Genomic DNA, 20,676 nt, shown 5'->3' on the forward strand with positions numbered 1-20,676 from the left:
GAAATGGCTAACTAAAACACAAATAAGATAGTTTGCAAAAGAGAGTGCTGTATATTCTCAGGCCTTTGCAAATAACATATTGGACCTGCAAATAATAATAACAACCTGTTTCTGGTTTAATGTCAATGCCAGGTGTTTATGTATTGGCTGCCAATGGTTAAAGACTATAATTTTTTCAGTATTTTGAAACAATTCAAAACAACAAAAACCCATATGTGACTACGTGTCATGGTTTAAAATTGTACTAAAGTTTCACCAATGATTAAGAGTTGTCTGAACTGAATATAACTGCTAATCATGCTTTTGGATAAATTTCAAGAAGATGGTAAGTAAGGAGGAATGAAGAATCATCATAATTTTAGAGGACTGTATTTTTGTTGTGTTCTGTTCAACAAAGACTTTCTCCATGGAGAAGTAACCTAGACCTATAAAAATTTCTTGAATTTTATTGCCACTAGTTGCTTTTAGTATTAATTACCAATTTTAATCCCGTCTCGTAACATTTTCAGGAGAGATTGTTCTCAGATGTGTGTTGCTTAAAGCCATTTTTAGTTTCTCAGATCAATACCTAGCATATTGAAAACCTGTAACGTGCCTCTGGGGTCCTACTTCATTTAATCCAAATCAAGGTTGCCATGTGGAGTTCCTCTGTATTGTAAGTAAAACATTGCTCAAAGCAGGGGAGTCCACCAGCATGTGTTCCATTTACACAAGGAAGGAGAAAATGCTGTTGCGTTTGTGCCTTTTTGCACTGTTGAATACAAATTTAATTTGGAGATCCTTGGAACACAGTATAATGATCTTGAAGTACTTAGCTAGTTTTGCTGGAACTAGAAGACTGGACATCATAACTTCTTGTCCACTAAATCTATTTAAATTTTGCGATATTAATCACTCATACTGCTGCCTACAGTGCTCTAGGCCTGTTTTGCTTCCAAGCAAAAGTACTTCATGCTGACAGTTCAAGTCCTAAAATGCAATTGCAGACTTAGTTCTTGAATTTTCCTAATACATATTCATTTGCTATTGCCACCTTGAAAAAAACAGCTTCTTTGTATTCCTATGTAACTTACAATGGGAATATGGCAGTTATATTAGACTGTAAAAATGTCTCAAGTAACAACAAAAGCCTTAATTTCTCTGTCTTAATGAACTGTAGATCTCCAAGATCATGAAGTCAGCTACTACTATTACTTTTTATTAATACTAATCTTTTTTATAGTCCTACAGTCATTACAGTAGTGTGTTTAATTGGATAAAGGGAATGAATGAGTTCAAAGTTCTGAAGATATACTGTTGTTCCAAACAAAATCAAATGAGATGATTGCTGTTTAAACACCTCCACTGTGATCTGTTATTTCCAAGGATAATGTGACAAGAAATGGTTGGGAAAACATTTGCACTTGCACAGTAGTGTGTGTGTGTGCAGATATGAATTGGATACAATTTTTTTTGCTTGCCTATTTTTTGTCTATGTATATTTAAGAAATATACATAGTGCTGTGGGTATCATTGCATACACCAGAAGTCAGCAGCTTTTATTGGCTCTTAATTGCAGCAAGATACAATTTTTTATTGATTAGGCACACAGCAGATTTGTTTGGAAAGCATAGTGTTGTCACCTAAGACTAGGTTTCAGAAGGTCCATTTGTAAACTGGAATTGGAATTGGAGAAAGAACCAATAAAGCTGGAATTGCTTCTGTTGGAGCAGTAGTCAGTTTTGAATAACAGAATGGGAGAGTTGCCTGTCACCTGTGAAGTATGCTGGTTTTTTGCATACTCCATTCTTACCTCCCTGTTAATATTCTGCCTGTCCCTCACAGCACTCACTGGGCAATTCCCCTACCTGCACCTTAATCTGCTGCTTTTGGCAGTGTCAGTACAGAACTATGGCACCAGTGCAAATTGGTAAGGTGTGGCATTAGAAGTAGCAGAGCAGCTCTTTATCAGTTGTTTGGGTGGCAAAGAAGTGGGATTTAATTTGGGTAGATCTGACTTTCTCATGCATTTTGAACACTGAGCTTATTTTGCATTTCTGCTTCAAATGAAGACTTAAAATTGTCTGCAATATCATGTTTATGGTGGCTCATAACATGGCCACTTACATAGCTTCATTCCTTGGATCTTGCCAGGCCTTGAGAAATTAAAAGACTGTCCTTACTGTGTTTGACCAACTACCCTAGAGATCTAAAGGTATTTAACTGGGGGATGGTCTCAGGCATGTAGGAAGAGGTGTGTGAGGGGTCAGAATAGGCTAGGCTGTGTCACTGTTAGGCTCGTGGCCATGTTTTTCTGTGAGTTAATTTACCACATGGTTTAACTAATAACAAGGGGTGTGGGCACAGAAAAAAATGTGCTTTGACAATGGGTGCAAGATGTTGCTGCTGATTTAGTAATTAGCAGCCCTGCTCTGCATGAGAACCTTTGCTTTTCTTTTTCCCCCTTCATTTTCCTCTTCATGGTGGTGACACAAGCACTTCTGTTGGCTGTGTTGTGAGCTGGTGGGAAAATTATCTGCTTGAAAAAACTAACCCTACAAAAGATTTTTTCATCTGAAGCTGTTTCCTGACCTGGCTCATGAAGCAGCTCTACAAAGGACTGTGTCATTGCAAGGGAGGGAAAGGATGAGGTACAGATTTGTGATGGGGAAGGGGCTGTTGCTTTTCACATTGGTGCTGGATCATGCTGGCTTACTGTGTTTGTTTACTGCTCTGTGCCCAGTCAAATCCTCTCCAGACCAGAACTAACTGTATTTCAAAAGAACCTGACTTCCTCTTCAAAAAATTCTACTTTCAAATAATATTTTGTTGCTCAAAATTCTCAGCTGAGACTGCCTAGAAACTTAAAAATTACTTCAAAATTATATTGTAACCGTTCAAACATTATTATATGTCGAGTGTAATTTATACCTGAACCCCAAACAAATTTGAAAAAAAATAAAAATAAAAAAACCCAACTTTGGTGCCTTTTTAACAATATTTTCTCTTTTCCTTCTCTTCCCATCACCTTTTTGCTTTTATTTCATGTGTTTGGTTGTGGCTATTCCTTACGTTCTCCTCCTCATCCCACCTCTGCCTATCCACATCCACCATTTCATTTCACCTGTACATCCTTAGCATGGCAAGGCACTGACCTGATGCATAATCACGTCTTGGCTGATGATGACCAATCAAGTCTAGACTCCTTGGGTCGTCGCAGTAGTCTTTCTCGTTTGGAGCCTTCAGACCTCTCAGAAGACTCTGACTATGACAGTATATGGACAGCCCATAGTTACAGAATGGGGTCTACATCTCGTAAGAGCTGTTGCTCATATATCTCTCACCAGAACTAATGCACTTCTGAGCTTTTTCTTAACAAATGCTTGTTGTATCACAGCCTGCTTTTCTTAGATGTTTTCTTGCTGTTCCTTGTCTCTTTAATGTGATATTTTAACAACCTCTGAGGGAGTTCCTGAAATTTCAGTTATACCTGGTGGAAGGCTCTATTGCCAATTCAGTACACGTACAAATAAGTCATTCTAAAAAGTGTATATCCTGTTCAGGATGATACTTCTTGAGGGTCTTTTTTTTAACTGATAGACGTTAATTTGTAGCTCTGAATGGTCTTTTTTTTCCTTTTGACTTGGTCAGTGTAGTAACAGGTCCTTTATTTTGTTTTTTATTTTGGATAAGCACATTTTTATATTTTGTACTGAAACCATACTGGTTTGAGAGCTGAGTGCCAGCTATATGGAAATACCTTAGTGGTAGTGGTTGGATTTTCTACGTATTCTTAACAAAATACATAGCTGGTAGAGTAAGTGAAATGCAGCTTAAAAATAAACAGTACAAGAGCTGTAAAATCATTCAGATATTCATGTATCTGGCCTATTTGTTTGGAAGAGCATTTGCTAATCCATAAAATTTTCTGGTTTTATACTGCTGTCTTTTTTCTCATTGCTTAAAACGTTTATACGAAGGACCTCACTGCTCTTTCCCCACCCCAGTCTGGCAATTGTCATGAAAACCTGGCAGTCCATGCTCATTACATGCAGTGTTTTGGTACTCTCATGTTACCTGTGGTCATACTGTCACTTTACTGTATGCAGTAGTGTGGCAGAAAGCAGGGTTTAGATGTTTACTTGCCTCTTAAAATACACAACTGTCAACTCTCAATTGACCATTCTTCTTGAAAAGACGAGATGAAAATGATTCCCCTGATGGAGGCTCCAGTGTTCAGCATCTCAAACTCTAGGTACAACTGTGATCAAATTGGCTTGTTTGAAGTTCTGAATAATAGAATGCTTGGCTTTTGGGTTGTACTGTTTGGAGCATGTCTGTGACAGATTTTATTGTGTCTTGTAACTTCTCTCATAAGCAGGTTTGTTTTCAGCAGCAGCTCTTCACTTACAGTCATGTTGGCTTTTTCAGAGAATTGACATGCTGTGCACAGCTGAAGGTCTCAAAGCTGCACCTGGGGCACTGCTGGGGTGAACTGTGTGTGTGTGTTCTGTCTTGTTGCTGAAGTAATTGGCATCAAAACAAAAATGGCATGTTTTCCAAATATTTATAAGCATTAGAGAAAAGTGTGGTGGAAGTGATGAAAGGACAGAAACAGTTCTCAGTTTCGCCAGAGTTCCCAAGTGCAACACACCCTTATCGCTTTTCACGTAAGCATGTTATCCAGTGTTCAGATACTATTCTATGAACAAGTTCAGAGTAATTGTGATGAAATTCAACAGCAGCCTGGGAACTTGATCACACTGTTTAAAAGGTAATCAATACCTTTCTGCAGGTTACATGATCAGAAAGTTGCAATTGCTAGACGTGCACGATTCCAGAAGGTGGTCAGTATGGAGAAGATGCTTCAAGGCAGTTCATGTCTTCAATTTACACTCAATCCCATGCTTTATCCTCTCTCACTGTTGATGACATTCTATAATGTGACAAAAAAAAGCAGTAGTGCTTACCAAGGAGGGTTTTCAAGGGTGCATTTTACTGCTGGTCATATATTAATGTAATGACCAGGAACTTGTGTATGTTGAACCTTTTGCAAATGGAGGAGTCTTGCTCAGAAAAATGAGCTAAGTATATGTGCTCCATATCATTTCACAGCACATTTGTAACTCACTTCACTCCCTTCTTCTTTTCAGTTGTTTTTGGATTTTTTTTTGTTTTGTTTTTTTTAACATATATGGAAAGTATGGATTGTTTTTTGCCCTGTTTCTTATGCTGTGGTGTTCTAGTTGAATAATATTTTCTGCACTGGATAAATGATAATTCCTTTATGTCTGTTTCATGTTATATAGTGTAAATATGAGTTTGTAATACAGCTGTTGCACTTGAACTTTCCTTATCATGCAGAAAGTTTTGTTATCTAGATCCGAAGATTTTGACTTTCTATGCACCAAAGCTTTGACAGTTTACCACCATTAATTATTGTAGCATTTAAGTCATTAAGTACTATCATAATTAGGATCTCTCATATTGTGTATTCTCATATTAACATCACAGCACATTTAAAACCATTCTATGTCTTCGATGTTACAGGCTGTAAACTATTGTGAACTGATCAGGAATATTAATGCAAAATGCTTGAAACAAACAAACAAACAAAAAAAGGCAAACGTGGAAATGGTGGTATTCAGTCCAAAGGTTCAGTGTTTCTATTTTTGTGGAACTTTAGTCATGGTAATAACAGTACCTTATGTTTATGCAATTCTGTAAATTGTATGTGTACAGTTACAAATACACTGGAAGGATGGAGAACCTGAATTGGAAGGTAGGTTCAAGCCATTGTCAGGCCCTCTTCTCATGGCTTATTCAGTGTTTCCATATAAATTAGTACGTAACCATAAACTGAAGCCAACCAATATTGATTGGGTGTTTTGCATAATCTTGCCAAAACACAGTAATGTGTATATAGTGACGTAAAACATAGAAAGACTAATATATATTGTGCACTTCATTTGTGAACGGGAGAAGCCATCTTTAGTAGGTGACTGCCTTTGGAAAATGCAAAATGGATGTATATCTGAATGTTTCATTGTACTGTACAGTATGCATATTGTTTGTGGTTGCATATATCAATTAAGTGTTTTGTTTTATATGAAAAGGACATCTGTTATGTACAGTTGAAATAAATTTTGCATTTGCTAGACTGTGACTTTAATATTTAATTATTACACAGGGGGAAAGGACAGCAGAACTTGTAACTTAATACATCCTCTTCTCCCTATGTGCCTCCTTTCTTTTACTCCCTTTTTCCCAGAGGAATCAAATGCTGACGTGAAAGGCCTTTTTTGATATAAGTGTGTAATCTTTGTTTAATGTAGTTGACATCTACAGGAAATTCAATGTAATGTGAAATATGTATTCTTCTATATCCTCTTTTTTGTAAAAATAATTTCAGAGACATTGCCATCTATAAATTGTTTTTCTGTTGCCTTCCTCTCCTCTTAAATTCATTTTATTTCCTTCCTTATAGTTTTTTTTTGTTTGGTTTTCTTTGTGGATTTTTTTTGTTTGGTTTGGTTTTTCGGTTTGGTTTGGTTTTTTGTTGTTGTTTTGGGGGTTTTTTTATTGATATATTCTCAGTAAAAGCATGGGCTGCATTATCAAAACAATTTGATACTTCTGCAGGTCCTATTGCCAGAGAGAAATTTTATGGATATACTAAGGGTGTATATATCTTTGTGTTTTCATGATTTAATATTACATCATTCTTCTTTTTAAAGCAATAGTTATCCTTAGTGTTTCTACTTAAAATATGTTTACATATGAGCGAATTTAAACAAATCAGTCTGCTATGTGCTAAAATGTTTACATCACAATAAATTTAATAACCACCCTTCTCTATTAAAAAGTCTTAACTTTGTATCATTGTAGCAACTCTAGTCCTGCAGCTATCTGCTTGGAAGTTTTTGTATTGGTTAGTGAAATACAGGCAGTTTAGTGGAGTAGCTCTTTTGAAATGTTGTCTTAGGAATCTCCCATGTCTTCAGATGGTGTATCTGTCTTTTCAAGCTATTCACTCTGTTCTTACATGACAGACACTTACATATAAAGTTATATTTCAGTCCACTTTGTTTCCATTTTACTCATTCAAGCATATTGCTGTAAACTTCCCAACTCAGTCAACTGAGTCATGTGGGGTTTTATTCCTGTTTGTGTATCTCTATTAGTTAAAAAGAAAGACAAAACAACTTCATGCCCAAGCCTTTCTATTACTCCCAAAAATTTGCAAACAATGGTGTATCCTATACAGTGAACTAAAGTTTAGCTGATATTTGGGTTCTGATTTGTGTTTTCTTTGCAAAGATAGTAAAGGATATCCTTTTGATTTTGGCAGATCTGTAGCACAGATTTTTCAAGTTTTTAAATCTCAACACATGCAGAGTCTGCGAGCAGCATTTTTAGAATTCTCTCTATTAGGATCTCATGAAAAATTTATTAAGGAAGAGAAGGTTAATTTGGCAGGTCTGCTCTTATCTGCTTTAACATCTTTAATATAACAAACACAGTGAAACACTGAGTATGTAAAATAATAAGTAATTTTTTTGTCTGACATTTGCTTCACTAGGAAATGAACATCCGTACATGCCAGTGATTAATGGTAGATCTAAACAGTTGTGTATACACACACTTGTTTTTCAGTGGCAAGTCACACTCCTTTCATTGAAACTCTAATTTCTGAGAGCGTCTTAGCTTGTAAAGTTGGTGAAAAACAGTATTGTATACTTACAAGTACTGTTTCAAATTTTTGACCTTTATCCTGCTTTGTTCCCCTCCTTACCTCTCCTAATCACAGTAAAGATATGAAGAAGTGAAGAAAACAGCAATACTAAAAAGCTGTGCAACAGAGTCTTTGCTCATGGCCTCAGATAATGCTGTGCACCTCCTGAAATTACCACTGTCCCAACACATCTGACTTCCATACCTTAAATTAGGGCACTCATAGTCTTCTATGACTATGAGCCTTCTCCCATTCTTCAGCTGGAGGAACTGACTGGGGACAGCTGTCTTTTAACTGATGCCTTGAAATTAGCTACTCTGAGCAGATGATGTGAATACCCACCTCTATTTTACTCTTGGCTTAAATGGTTCCTGGACAGACAAAGTCTTTGAATGTAGGCAGAGATTTAATATCCAGTTAAAGTGGAAAGTTTTCTGAATTTCACCCCCTTTTCTTACTTCTCTCCTTGGAAGACTTTTGAACCCCCTTCAATCTTAGTCTTCTAAATGGTTCAAAACAAAGGACCAGACTGTTTACCAGTACATCTCTTTCTGAAGCCTTATTTCTGTCAGGAGCCAGGATGGTGGTGTATAAAAATGGCATGGTGCCCAGAGGAATTGTGGATGCCCCATTCCTGGGAGTTCTCGAGGCCTATTTGGATGGGGCTCTGAGGAACCTGGTCTAGGGGAAGGTGTCTCTGCCCATGGCAGGGGCGTTGACTCTGTATCAACCATTTTGTAAGAGGTCATGCTCCTTTTGGGGTAGAGTGAATAAAAAGCTGATGTTGTGAGCTAGGATTGCAAACAGGTATCAGTGAGAACCTGTCACCCTGAAAACTCAGTTTTTTGATCTTGTTGACATAGTTTCTAAAGGACATCGTTTCCCAGGACGGTGACTGTAAACATAGATACGTATACATTCTTTCTGATACACATCTTTTGATGGGCATCTCTCATGGCCAGTGTGCTTGGGAAGATGTTAACCTGACTATCCAATCCCTGGCCATGGTCAGAGACTTATAAATACTGAGAGAAAAAATAAAGTGCTCTCCTTCTTTCACCACACCTCGAGCTGCGTCCGTGTGACTCATTTCATGTCCAACAGTGACAGGAACTGCTGTGACATTCAGTCTCTGCTATAGTATCTTCTAGGATTGGTGTCTAGACCATACTCCAAAGCTAGGAGTGACACTCTACCTGTTTAGGCAGGTATGAAGTGAACTTTTGCTATGAAGTCTTTCAACCTTGTAAATACCCAAACAGGTTTCAGCTTTCCTTATTTCTAGAAATGCTCAGAACTGCTTGCTTGTTTTTGACTGACTGATTTAGCTGGAAAGGGGATCAGACGCTGAAAACCAAAAGCTGGGGCCTGTTCCTCACAGGCCTGTTCATGTATTTCAAGTGTTCTACCACATTAAATAAGGGGGTATTGCTAAGGCCTGGAGCCCTGGTCTGAAACATCAGGTGGGCTGTGTTGTTACTGGCTTTACTCTGGAAGCTAAATTTGCTAAACCTATAATTTAGGGTATGGTTTTGTCAAAGAGCATTATAATTCTTTATTCTCCACTCTATGCTGTAAAGTATTGATATTGACTAGATACCTTTATTTTTTTTTCATGGAATTCAGTTTATGAAAACTTAGTTGAATCTTGATTGTAGTGGTCAGTTGTTTGCGCTTATTATTCAACAGACTTCTAAGCAGTGGGGCATTCTTCCAAGACCCTGGATTTAAGAGCTCCCTGTTGAGAAGTTACGGTAACTTACTTGGCCTTAATATTTGTTTGCTAATCTTGAAGTAATTGTTTGGGTTTGTCAAACATACTTTCTTGTTCTATCTACCTTACTTCCCTCAATACCCACCCCCTACTAAAAAAACCCCAAGCCAAATGAAACCCTGATTTGGGTAGCTTGGGGGGTGTGGGGTGTCCATCCAAAAAAAAAACCAAAAAAAAATATGAACCCAAACGAAACCAAACAACAACAAATACCCACATGAAAAACCCCAACAAGCTAACTGAGTAGTACTTGTGGTTATGTTGTCTCAAGGTGAATTAGGCAGTTGTTTGAGGTCAGTTTAAATACAGTCCTTGGGCCTTTTTGACTTGGAATAGTGTTGTGTAATAAAATTCAGTGCAAAACTTGGATGCTTAGGATTGAGGAATAGCAGATATGGCAAACTAAAGTAACTTTATTCTTCCACCCTATTTCATGAAAACATGGAGTATGTCTCAAAGGTGTTTAGGATTATGTGAGCTGTATGAACTTCCTAGACTGTCCTTTCAGTATTAATTCAGTGGGAAGTGCCCACTGTACTGTAACACAACCCTCTCTTCATGTCCTAAAGGTTTTGCAGAGGGAAATGGTTACACAGAGGGTAGGCATAAAAGGACTTGATGGATAAGGTGGAATTTAGGGGATATTGCTGAGTGCCAGTGATGACTCTGCCTGAAGTTACTTCCAGGTGTGTAATTGCAAAAAAAAGCACTTTAAAAATAAAAGGATAACTGCTGGCATAAATGGTGCAGAGAAGCAGGATTTTGAAAGAGCTTCCTTTTACCTTAGAGCTTGACACCTTCTGTCTGATGTTACTGTGCATGTACTCATTTGATGACTGGATCCTTTGTGGCAGGATGGATGTGCTGTGTGTTTGTACCTTTGATACGAGCAAGTGCTTGTGGGGTTTAGGAAAAAAAAATCTACAATAAATAAATGCCCTCCAAAGCTCACAAAACCCAAACCCATGATCAAGGAGAAAGTGTGGGGGTTTCTGCATAAGTACAAACCATAAGAGCAGCAAAAGTTCGGACATACAAATAAGAGTTTGTATGACCAAGAGTATTGGAGCAGTGAAGCCAAGAGTGAAAATTGTGTTCCACAGTAGTTATTGTCCCGTGGCACAGGAAGGTCAGTGTTCACAGCAGCAGTTTTCCTTTGTGTGTGTTTTTGTGTAGCTTGAGGTCTCCTTGTGTGTGTAATGTTGGTGAAGTGCTTTGTGTGTCTCTGCAGTGTTGTGTGCTGTGCTCTGCTGTACATTCATCAGGATGTGCTGCTGTAGACATCTGCTTGACATGCATGTCTGTGTAAAACTGAACAGCTTGTTCAACACTTGTTGTCCAGCTGTCTCCTCCACGCTAGTTGTGCTTTGCAAGGACCCGTGTTACCCTGCCCAGGCAGACAGTTGGATGCAGCTCTGTACAAAGGGAAAAATGTGTGCTCCATTTGGGTGGAGGGAGTCATGGGTGAGAAACGTGTGACAGTTCTCTCCCCTTGGTCAGAGCCTCCCTTGGCCTGTGCTGGGCTGAGGTGTGCTCCACATCAGTACAGAGACCCAAAATGCAGTGATCTGGTAGCAGCTGCTGCCAGCTAATTCCTAATACAACATTTAATACAGTTCTGTGTTAGCAAGGGTAATAAAGAAGAGCAGTAAGCAATTAACTGAAATAAACATAAGAGAGCTTTTTACAGTTAGAGATTGACAGTGCAAACAGGGAAGTGTCCTTGAGCTCCCTACAGAATTTGGATGTGTTTGTTTTATAGGTTGTTCCTCCTGGAAAGTAAGTGGAAAGTGTATTAACCCATAAAAGGTTTCTTTGCTCTGTAAGAAGAACTTGCAGCTTTCAAGGACAAGATTCTTTCTCAAATCTGCTGTTCTCTTTATGCTATATAATTTTGACAATCACATACAGTAAAGATCTAATGTATGAGTAAGCTTTAGGAAACGTTTTTAATCATTAAAGACATTGTTTGTCATTGCTAAAATAGTTTAAATAGCTAAACATCTACAGCTAAGATAGGGTTCTTACAAGCTTCCTGTTCAGAACTCAAGACTGCAGCTCTTTGGGAAGTTAATGTTTTGTAATGAGTGTGATTTATTCAACTTTTTTTTTATTTGTTTATATTATGTATTTTACTATGAACCATAAAAGAAAAGCACTGTTAGCATAAAGCACCTGTTCAGCAATTAATTTCTCTGGACAGGCATGTGCTTTCCAGTACCAACTTTATCAGTTTGAACTGTATGAGACTTGAGAAATTCCTGGTTAATAAAAGTTCATTGTAGTCAATTGGTGGGCAGGTGTACCTTGTTTCCTAAAACCAATGTCTTAGTTAAAAAATGTAAGAACTTCAATGCTTTATCTGCACTGTTCAAAATCTGAGCAAATGCTTAGGCACCAATTCATTTACAGACCTTCTTTAAAAAAAACAAACCTTGTAATTTGTTGCAGCCTAATTGAATAATGTTTATAGAATACATACTTATGGGTGGATGCACATTTCTGAATTGTAACTTTCCTAGTCAGAACTATATTTTTAGAATTTATATGTTTTATCTTAAGGTTATAAATTGGAATGTGTAGAAAAAGTTCTGAAGCTGTTGGAATGTTTTGAGTTTTTATCATCAAACCATGAAGTGCCTTTTAAGACATCTATTAAATACAAAGAGGGTGTGTCATTTGGTAGGAATGTATTATAGGACTAAAGGGTTATCTGTAGGAGTATTTGCATGTATGTGTTCACACACAAACTGTGGTGCTTACAGTATTTTTGGGGAAAGGGTTTTACTACTTTTTCTTTAATTGCTGTGTCATTTGATGCCACTATTCTGCTCCTTACTGACAGTAATGGGTTTAGAGCAGAGTTATACCTTGGATTTGTATCAGTGTGAGATCAGAATCTGTCCTTGATGCTTAAATCACTGTTACTTAAATACAGCTATGTCTTTCTCAGTCTGCTGTGGGGAATTTGCACAGCTTTTAGTGATGGTTGAATGGTGCACTGTTCCTTGAGTAGTGTAACATCCCCATCAATGACTTGGGAAATATGTCACCAGTGGGATAGGAGTGTCAGACAACCTTTTGTTGATGTAAGACTGTGGTTTCAAAAGTGAAAAATGTGTCAGTAACTCATGTGTAGAGGGAAGGGGGAAATGGCAAGTGATATACCTTGGTCATGGGGGTCTGTCATGCGGTAAATGAAAGAATCTTTAAAATGCCGCAGTGGTATCTGTGAGTTGCTCATTTTGTAATTTATTTTTACAACAGGTTCCCGTAAAGAATCAGCTCCTCAAGTCCTGCTTCCAGAAGAAGAAAAAATTATTGTAGAAGAAACTAAAAGTAATGGTCAGACTGTTATAGAAGAGAAGTAAGAAATCGTTTAATGAATGGTGAATTAAAGTAGTAAACTTTGCACTCTTCTTCCTACTGTCTCCCATTATATTAGGGTGTGTATGGTATGTTTGTAGTTGGAATAGAGCTGTTTGGACTTTGCTGCCAGTCCTCTAAGTGCAGTTGGCCTTCATTTTAATATCTGGTTTCTCTGTATACACTGTTCAACCTATCCCACCCAAGAAGTGATGTGCTTTACTGTTGGATTTCAGTATTAAATTGGTGTCATCCTTCTAATTAGCATGTGGCATCATTCTACTCTTTTGGTGAAGTGTATGTTGGAAATGAAACAACAATTCTGTTGTAGAAAGCTATAACACAGAAACCAGTAGAGGTCTGTAAGTGCTTGAGAGGTGTTTCTTGTCACAGAAGCTGGTAACAAGTCCTTGCCTTACTGAATATAAATTGTGATTGGAGACAAGTTTTGGTTTTTTTTTTTAATACAGGTTTGGAATTAGATATTAGGTGTGTGGGGTGGTTTTTGTTTAATTGCATTTCATTAAACAGTTTTGTCTAATAATAGATTTAGATGTGTATTTCTGGAAACTGTTGTTACAGACTATCTTCTTTTTTCATTTTAGAAGCCTTGTTGACACAGTATATGCATTAAAGGATGAAGTACAGGAGTTAAGACAGGTTGGTAACTTGCTACATTTATAGCAACATGGAGTAGGAAAAGATGGAAGGCTTGTTATAAAACTAAATATGGCTTGCAAGTTCACTTTGACAGTCATGAACTTGAATTTTGGACTAGATTTACTTCTAAAAGTAAAATACCATTTGCCAAAAAGCACTCTTTGTTGTTGTCATCAGTCTTTTTAAGAACAGCATGGAGGATTGCTTCTCTGAAGTGAATTACTAAGCTGTTTTTGGATGTTGCAACTTCTGAAATGGTAGAAATGTTAAGCAAATTCAGTTGTGCTGTATCACCAGCAAAGTAAGCTTACAGAAACTGAGAAATCCTAGTTGCTTGAGAATGCTAATAAAGGCCTAATTAGACCCAGATATTTATAGTTCTAAAATGATACAATCTTAAAGTAACCTGAGCACCTCTTATGAATCAGTTCTTAAAACTGCTCATTTCCAGAGAAGAGTCCTTTTCAGTGCCTATCACATAGCTTTTTTTGTATGAGGGCTTCACAGTAGCTCTGGGTGCTTTTTTACCACTTTTTCTAAATATCCACTATGAATAAATAAAAATATCATCTATTCAGGACATAGCTTGCTTTAACCATGTTAATGGTACTGCATGTAGTCTTTGCTTAATGTATAGGTGAGAAGTAGCATTGGATTTTCCTCACTATGCAAGGTGTAAATTTGCTTACCAGTCTGACTGGAAGTTGGATAAAATTTCTTGTGTTAATGTAAAAAGAATTTGTATTCAAATTTCTTCAGGTCTGGGGCTATAAATGTGATTTTTTTTTTTTTAATAATCTGTAAGTATGTCTAGTATTTCTAAGGATGTTATCCATATTCCTTGAAATAGGACAGTTAATGTGTTGCATACTTAAATTCTGCTGTGTTCAGCATATAAAGAATGAGTATCCCAGGTTAGATCTGAATTTGGCAGTCTTTTAAAAAATACAATTTGTATAACAAAAGCAGCAATAATAGCCCACTAATATTCCTGTGGCCTCCTGCTTTTATACAAAGAATAAATGTGCAGCCTCACTGAGGCTCTGCACAGCTCCATGACCCTTCAAAAAAAAGTCACCTCCTCTTGAGCTTCATGCTATAGCTCTCTTTTTTTGCTGCCTTTCCAAATAGATGTTCTTCAGAATCTCACATCTTCCAAACCAAGACATATTAAAGCCTGATTTAATTTTCTAATGTATCAGGAATTCAGGAATCTCATCTTAAAAGCATTTATCGCTGCTGTGATGCCGCCAACCAGAGAAGTGTCAGAAATAATCTCTGAGCTGGCAAGGCCTTTTTATGTGAAGGCTTTCTGGGAATACATGGTGTCCTGGTCAGTGTAGACACAGGACTGCAAAGTGGGGTCCTTCCTATAGCATCTTCAATCGGTTATTCATAGCTGTTCCACAGGCAATACACTTCTACTGGTTCTCAATTGGCAGACTTAAGAACTTAAATCTGTTCCTACATAAAATAATGAACTTTCCAAGTTTGTCAACAAACTTGAGGGAATGGAGTTAATGAGGTGACAGACTGTGGTTGTGAGTATAGAATGGGGAACAAGAAGCTGCAAAGCAGTGCCACAGAAAGGGACCTGGGGGTCCTGGTTGAAGGTGAGCTGAAAATGAGCCAGCAGTGCCCTGGCAGCCAGGAGGGCCAACCCTGTCCTGGGGGCATCAGGCACAGCATGGCCAACCCAGCAAGGGAGGGGATTGTCCTGCTCTGCTCTGCTCTGGGGCAGCCTCACCTCCAGTGCTGGGGACAGTTCTGGGTGCCACAATAGATAAATGATATTGAACAATTAGAGAGTGTCCAAAGGAGAGCCACAAGGATAGTGAAGGGCCTTGAGAGGAAGCTGTATGGGCTGAAGTCAACTGGTTTATTCAGTGTGGAGGAGGCTGAGGGGAGACCTCATTGTGGTCTACAACTTCCTTGTGAGGGGCAGAGGAGGAGCAGGTACCAATCTCCTCTGGTGGACCACTGTTAGGACTTGAGGAAACAGCATGAAGCTGAGTCAGGGGAGGTTTAGGCTGGATATTAGGAAAAGGTTTTTCACCCAGGGGGTAGCTGGGCACTGGAACAGGCTCCCCAGGGAGCCCAGCACCCCAGGTCACAGCACCAAGCCTGTCTGAGTTCAGGAAGCATTTGGACAATGCTCTCAGGCACGTGGTGTTATTCTTTGGGTGTCCTGTGCAAGGTCAAGGAGATGGACTTAATGATCATGATGAGTCCCTTCCAACTCAACTCATAGTCTATGATTTTATGATCCCATCCTATTTCTGAAATGTCAGCTAATGGGAGTCCTGTTGGACCCTTGGTTTGAAGGTTTGTTAAACACCATTAGACTTGTACTGGGGTCTTATTTCAATGTTATTTTACCTTCTGGTTGCTTCCTTACTGTTCCCAGCATCACCTTGACCTGTACAGGATTACATAGTGTAAGCATTCCTGGGGATTGGTCCCTGCCATCCTTACAGTCCTGTTCATTTATTTCAGTATTGCCTGGTGGCACTAAAGTGTGAGAACTCACTTGTTAATATACATGTGGAGAGAGGGCGTTCCTTCAAATTCAGACTTCTCTTAGACTGCTGGTAGTCATCAGTCTAGTTTAAAATTTAGTCACAAAACACTTTTCAGAGAATGTAATGGTTTTCAGGATACTCCTTTGAACTATTTACATTCCTAATGAAGCAAGATAATTTGCATAAAGTTTTAAGAAGCTTTTTTGGAGATTGAAACCATTAAAATCACAGGAGGTTCTTATGGGGGGTATTTAGTCTACTTACTGCTCCATTTCCCTTCTCCATTAACAACGAATATATTCTACTCCTCATTGATCAGATTTGAGCAGAAGAATTCAAGAGTAGTGGCCATCTGTTACAAGCACTTCCTGTACAAAGGCCCCCTAAGTACAAATAGGAAGTAGCCCAGCTTCCATTTGGCAGCTTTTGTTGCATTGCGTGAAATAACTGTGTAACTTGTGGAGATTTAATGGAAGCTTTGCTTTTGAGCAGTTAATATTGGTTTTACTGAGAAGAGCCTTCAGAGTTTGTAATTGACAGTGAATGTGTACTCAGTGTTGTCAGATCTGTTAAAAGTCCCCCCAAAAAGACCAGTAACATTTCTGTCTCTGTTAAACAGGATAACAAAAAGATGAAGAAATCATTAGAAGAGGAACAAAGAGCTCGCAAGGACTTGGAGAAGCTTGTTAGAAAAGTTTTAAAGAATATGAATGATCCATCTTGGGATGAAACCAACTTATAACCACTTTTTTTTTTTTTTTTTCCCCCTTCTTCTTTCTATTGAAAGACCAGTTGTAAAACTGAGCTGGAAAGCCTTCTGACATTAGTCAGTGTTGCATCAAGAGCACTATAAAACAGGATTTAACTGGATCTAGTGATTTCTTGCTCTGAACATACAGAAAGAGTCAAGCCATTTACTGAAGCAATCTGTACTTTAAGCATGGAGACCATGGATCCTGAACTCTACTAAACTTAATTTGTTTGCATCCAAATTACCTCATTTTGCAGAAAGTGCAGCACCTGACTAAAAGTCCATGTTTTTCAGTGGCTTTTTAATTAAATATATATTTTTCTTGTAAATAGCTGTAATTTAGAATGCATATGTGATTGATGTATCAGGGCTGATATGTTGGGGTTTTTTTCTTGTGTTATTATAATGTGTCACAAGTGTTAGAATGTGGCAGATGGCAGTACTGTCTTACCTAAGAAAGGTCAGAGTTCTTTGTGGATAATTATGCATTAGTTCCAAATTACCCACTCACCACACATACAAATTTAAACCCCTATTTTTCCTATTTACCACTATATTTAAATCCTTTACTGTTACCTGTTACTTTGATCAGTTTACAGTTCCTTAAGAACAGTGTTAAAATACAGGAAATTGTTTATTGACTGTAGAAACAACTTTTTAACAAATCTAATGCCCACAATTTACATTCACATATACTTGTTTGGCAGATTAATCTATTATGCTTTGGCCACCAAAAGACTGATGTACTTGCCTGCTTTTTATGACTGTGATTTTTAGGTGTTTATGTACTACATTTTCTATTGTTGTGCTTAAACATGCAGCTGGCTGATAACAGATCATAGAGTTTGCTAAAGGAAAAAAATCAATCTAATCCAGAATTTTGTGAATAAATTGTTGCTATTTATATTTTATGGTCACAGCAATTAAATTTTGACTAACCTTTGTGTATAAGACACATGGGCTAGGCCAAATTTCATTCAGAGCTTTGTTTCCATACCACTATATAAGACTCTATTTGGAGTTCCCATACTGTGGAAGCAGTCATTCCTTTCCCACCCTCTTTTCTTTGCATGTTGCTGATTTCTGTCCTACTAGGATTTAAATGGAAAGAAATGTGGAAGTAAGATTTTTATTTTTTTTAAATCGTACTGTAATTCATAATTTGCACTGCTGACAGATTTTAAAATACATAAAGGAACATTAATTCCCTAGTCTGATAGGTGCAATCACTGCAGTTTCTTGTATTTAAGATAGGAGATGATACATCACTGTAAATGGTGAGCTTCAGATGGAGCACTTAAAATACTAATCCCATTAAAGCTCATTGTTTTCATGGATTTCATCCAACTTTGGATTCAACTCCAGACAGTGCAGCTTTCTGAGGGGTTTGTGTTCAGTTGAGTCAGAAGTGCAGGTATAGCACAGACTTGAGTCACAACTTTTGTCATTCTGATTTTCTACTGCCCTTTAACTCCTGGTAAATGTAATGCTCAGACTTAAGCAAATGTTTGTACGAACTTTAGTGAGTTGGAGCCAGGATGATTTGGGTTGTAAGAATTGTCATGCACATTTTGAATCTAATGAAAAACCTACTTTTAAAGCTCCCCACTTTTTTCAATCAAGAACAGCATTCTTTTAATAGGAAATTCTGTCAATGATTACATACTTGAGAAACAAATCTGTGGGAACGGATGCTTCATAACCTGAGTAGACAAGTTGTCTCTTTTAGAAAGCTGAATATATTTGTAGGTGTCTCATGTTCCTGCAATTTAAAAATGTTTTCCTTTAATTCTAAAGGAGGAGAAAATGAAAAACATTTACATTACCAGAGTATTATATATACTCACAGAACTTTAAATTTGTTAATTCTTGATACCAAAATCTTTCCTTGATGTTTGCGGTTGCACAAAATTGTGGGCTGACATTTTATTTATCTTCACATTTAGAAAATATCCTTGCTAAAAACTAAGTGATACTAACCCCTGTAAATGCATACTATCATGGCCAAATTTATAGTTGGGAAAATCAATATAATTAGAATTTTGCTAACATTTTCACTTTCAGACATCCAGAGTATTTTCAGAGTAATTTTTAGTTTTCAATTGAGCATATGCAAAAGGATATTCCAGAGGAAGAGATATAAAAGGAAAACATTAACCTTAGCAGTATTTAGCAAATATTAACTCAGGAACAACTTCCATCATAACAATTTGTTTTACATTAATTATATTGTGAAGAGTGGTGTTGCTATGTAAATCTGCTGACTCTTAGTACCTGTGATATAATTTCTGACAGTACCCCTACATTGACATCTAATGAACATGCCTTAAACACTGGGATGAAATAGTTGTCAAATCTGACCACGACTTAGGGACTGATTTTATTCAAGGTGGATTTGGAGGACTAATTTTTATGCAAATACACACACAAAATAGAAGAGGCAAAAAAGAAAACTGACCTAATGTTGTAGGTAGCTTTTGTCTCTAGTGCAGAGAGCAGCTTCCGACTTTTGGGAATCAAGAAGTACCTGAACTTGTTTTCATTGGCAGTTTGTTACAGTGTATATAGATTGTAAATGTCACCATGGACCTTCTGAATTGTTGGAAAATTTATATAAGCATGGATAAATGGGGCACTGTTTATTTAACCTATTAAAGGGTTGTTTGTTTGCTCTCATCATTTAGGGATGAGGAGATGAAGCCATTTCTTATCCTGTAGATGTGAAGCACTTTCAGTTCTGAGCTGTCCAAAATGTAGCATAACATTTCTCTGTACTTACTGATGTATATGTGTTTGTCTCACCATGTCATGACATTCTAAAGATTGAAAAACTGACTGCTTTTGTATAAACCTTTTTAATGCAAATCATTTAGGGAATTTAGAGTATCTGTTTACAGTGTCTGTGGAGAACTCTAGTTTAGATGTCAAAATAATATCCTGGTATCCACTACTAAATCGTTTATGCTACATTGTAATTAAACCATGAATTTTTTCCCCTACCCTATGAAGTGTTGCATTTCATCTAATATGTGGGCTATGAGATAAAGAAAGGAAATTGCTTTAATTTTTTTTGCCTTCCATATAAATAACCACCTCTCCAATTTAGTAGCTGCTATACTATCTTGAAAGAGCTTTTTTGTGGTCTTTTAGCATAGTAAATTGATGCCTGGAAATAAAAAAAAACCCAACAAAACAACAAAGCAAGGGTTCTTTAGGGGGGTGAGAAGGAGGGTCTTAACTGTCTTGCATTGAGAAATGGTCACTTTCTTGAACATTTCTGACCTGCTCAGGTAATGCAAGAAATGGAGAAGATCAAAGACAGAAAATAGTGAAAGGAAAGAAAGCAGGAAACACTAGAAACGGCATTGAGTAAAATATGTCTACATGCACAATTTACTTGAATAGATAGAAATTTGTGATATGTGTGTCATAGAGGCTTTTTGTGGTTGGTGCTGCCTGAAATAGGGGAGAGGGATGATTTTTATGGTAGCAGCATCGTCAGTATGGCTTTATGCCAGATGGTGGGATATGGGTTAAGGAAAGTGCAGAGAGCCATTTGTTTGAAAAGATGGTTTCAGTCTTTGGACAAGGCATTTGAAGGGATTAGTAACATCTTGGGTGTGTGAAATGATATATTTATTCCAGCTTAGTTCAGCAAGGAGATATATGTAGAACAGAGCACTTTAATTGTAGAGGTTTATAATTATTCTCAGAAGTCTCACTTGCCAGCTTTTCTCTGGGTTCATCACTGTACAGATGGGTCTTTTACACAATCTGAAATGGCCATTTCCTTGTCACCTGAAGTGTTTTAGGGATTTTTCTTTTTGTTTTTTATTGTGGAGCGTTGACCATTGATGGCTGCCAGACCCTCACGCCGCCACTCTCTTAC

At 37.5% G+C, this 20,676-nt stretch overlaps 1 protein-coding gene across 6 annotated transcripts in view; it reads left to right on the plus strand.

Annotated features, from left to right (window-relative positions):
• The window catches only part of ARHGEF7 (Rho guanine nucleotide exchange factor 7), a 102,930-nt gene extending 83,143 nt beyond the window's left edge, over positions 1 to 19,787 (plus strand). For 4 of the 6 annotated variants that reach the window (XM_015628746.1, XM_019006824.2, XM_033512910.1 and 1 more), the window contains 4 exons: positions 3,118 to 3,294; positions 12,756 to 12,855; positions 13,460 to 13,514; positions 16,656 to 19,787. In XM_015628746.1, the coding sequence (XP_015484232.1) occupies positions 3,118 to 3,294; positions 12,756 to 12,855; positions 13,460 to 13,514; positions 16,656 to 16,778 (455 nt within the window). In that variant the 3' untranslated portion in view covers positions 16,779 to 19,787. The remainder of the gene's footprint in view (positions 1 to 3,117; positions 3,295 to 12,755; positions 12,856 to 13,459; positions 13,515 to 16,655) is intronic. The other 2 variants (XM_015628765.3, XM_015628736.3) reach the window with 1 other exon arrangement.
• The last annotated feature ends 889 nt before the right edge of the window (positions 19,788 to 20,676 follow it).

This window comes from Parus major, chromosome 1 (genome assembly GCF_001522545.3).
Source record: "Parus major isolate Abel chromosome 1, Parus_major1.1, whole genome shotgun sequence".
Lineage (NCBI taxonomy): Eukaryota > Metazoa > Chordata > Aves > Passeriformes > Paridae > Parus > Parus major.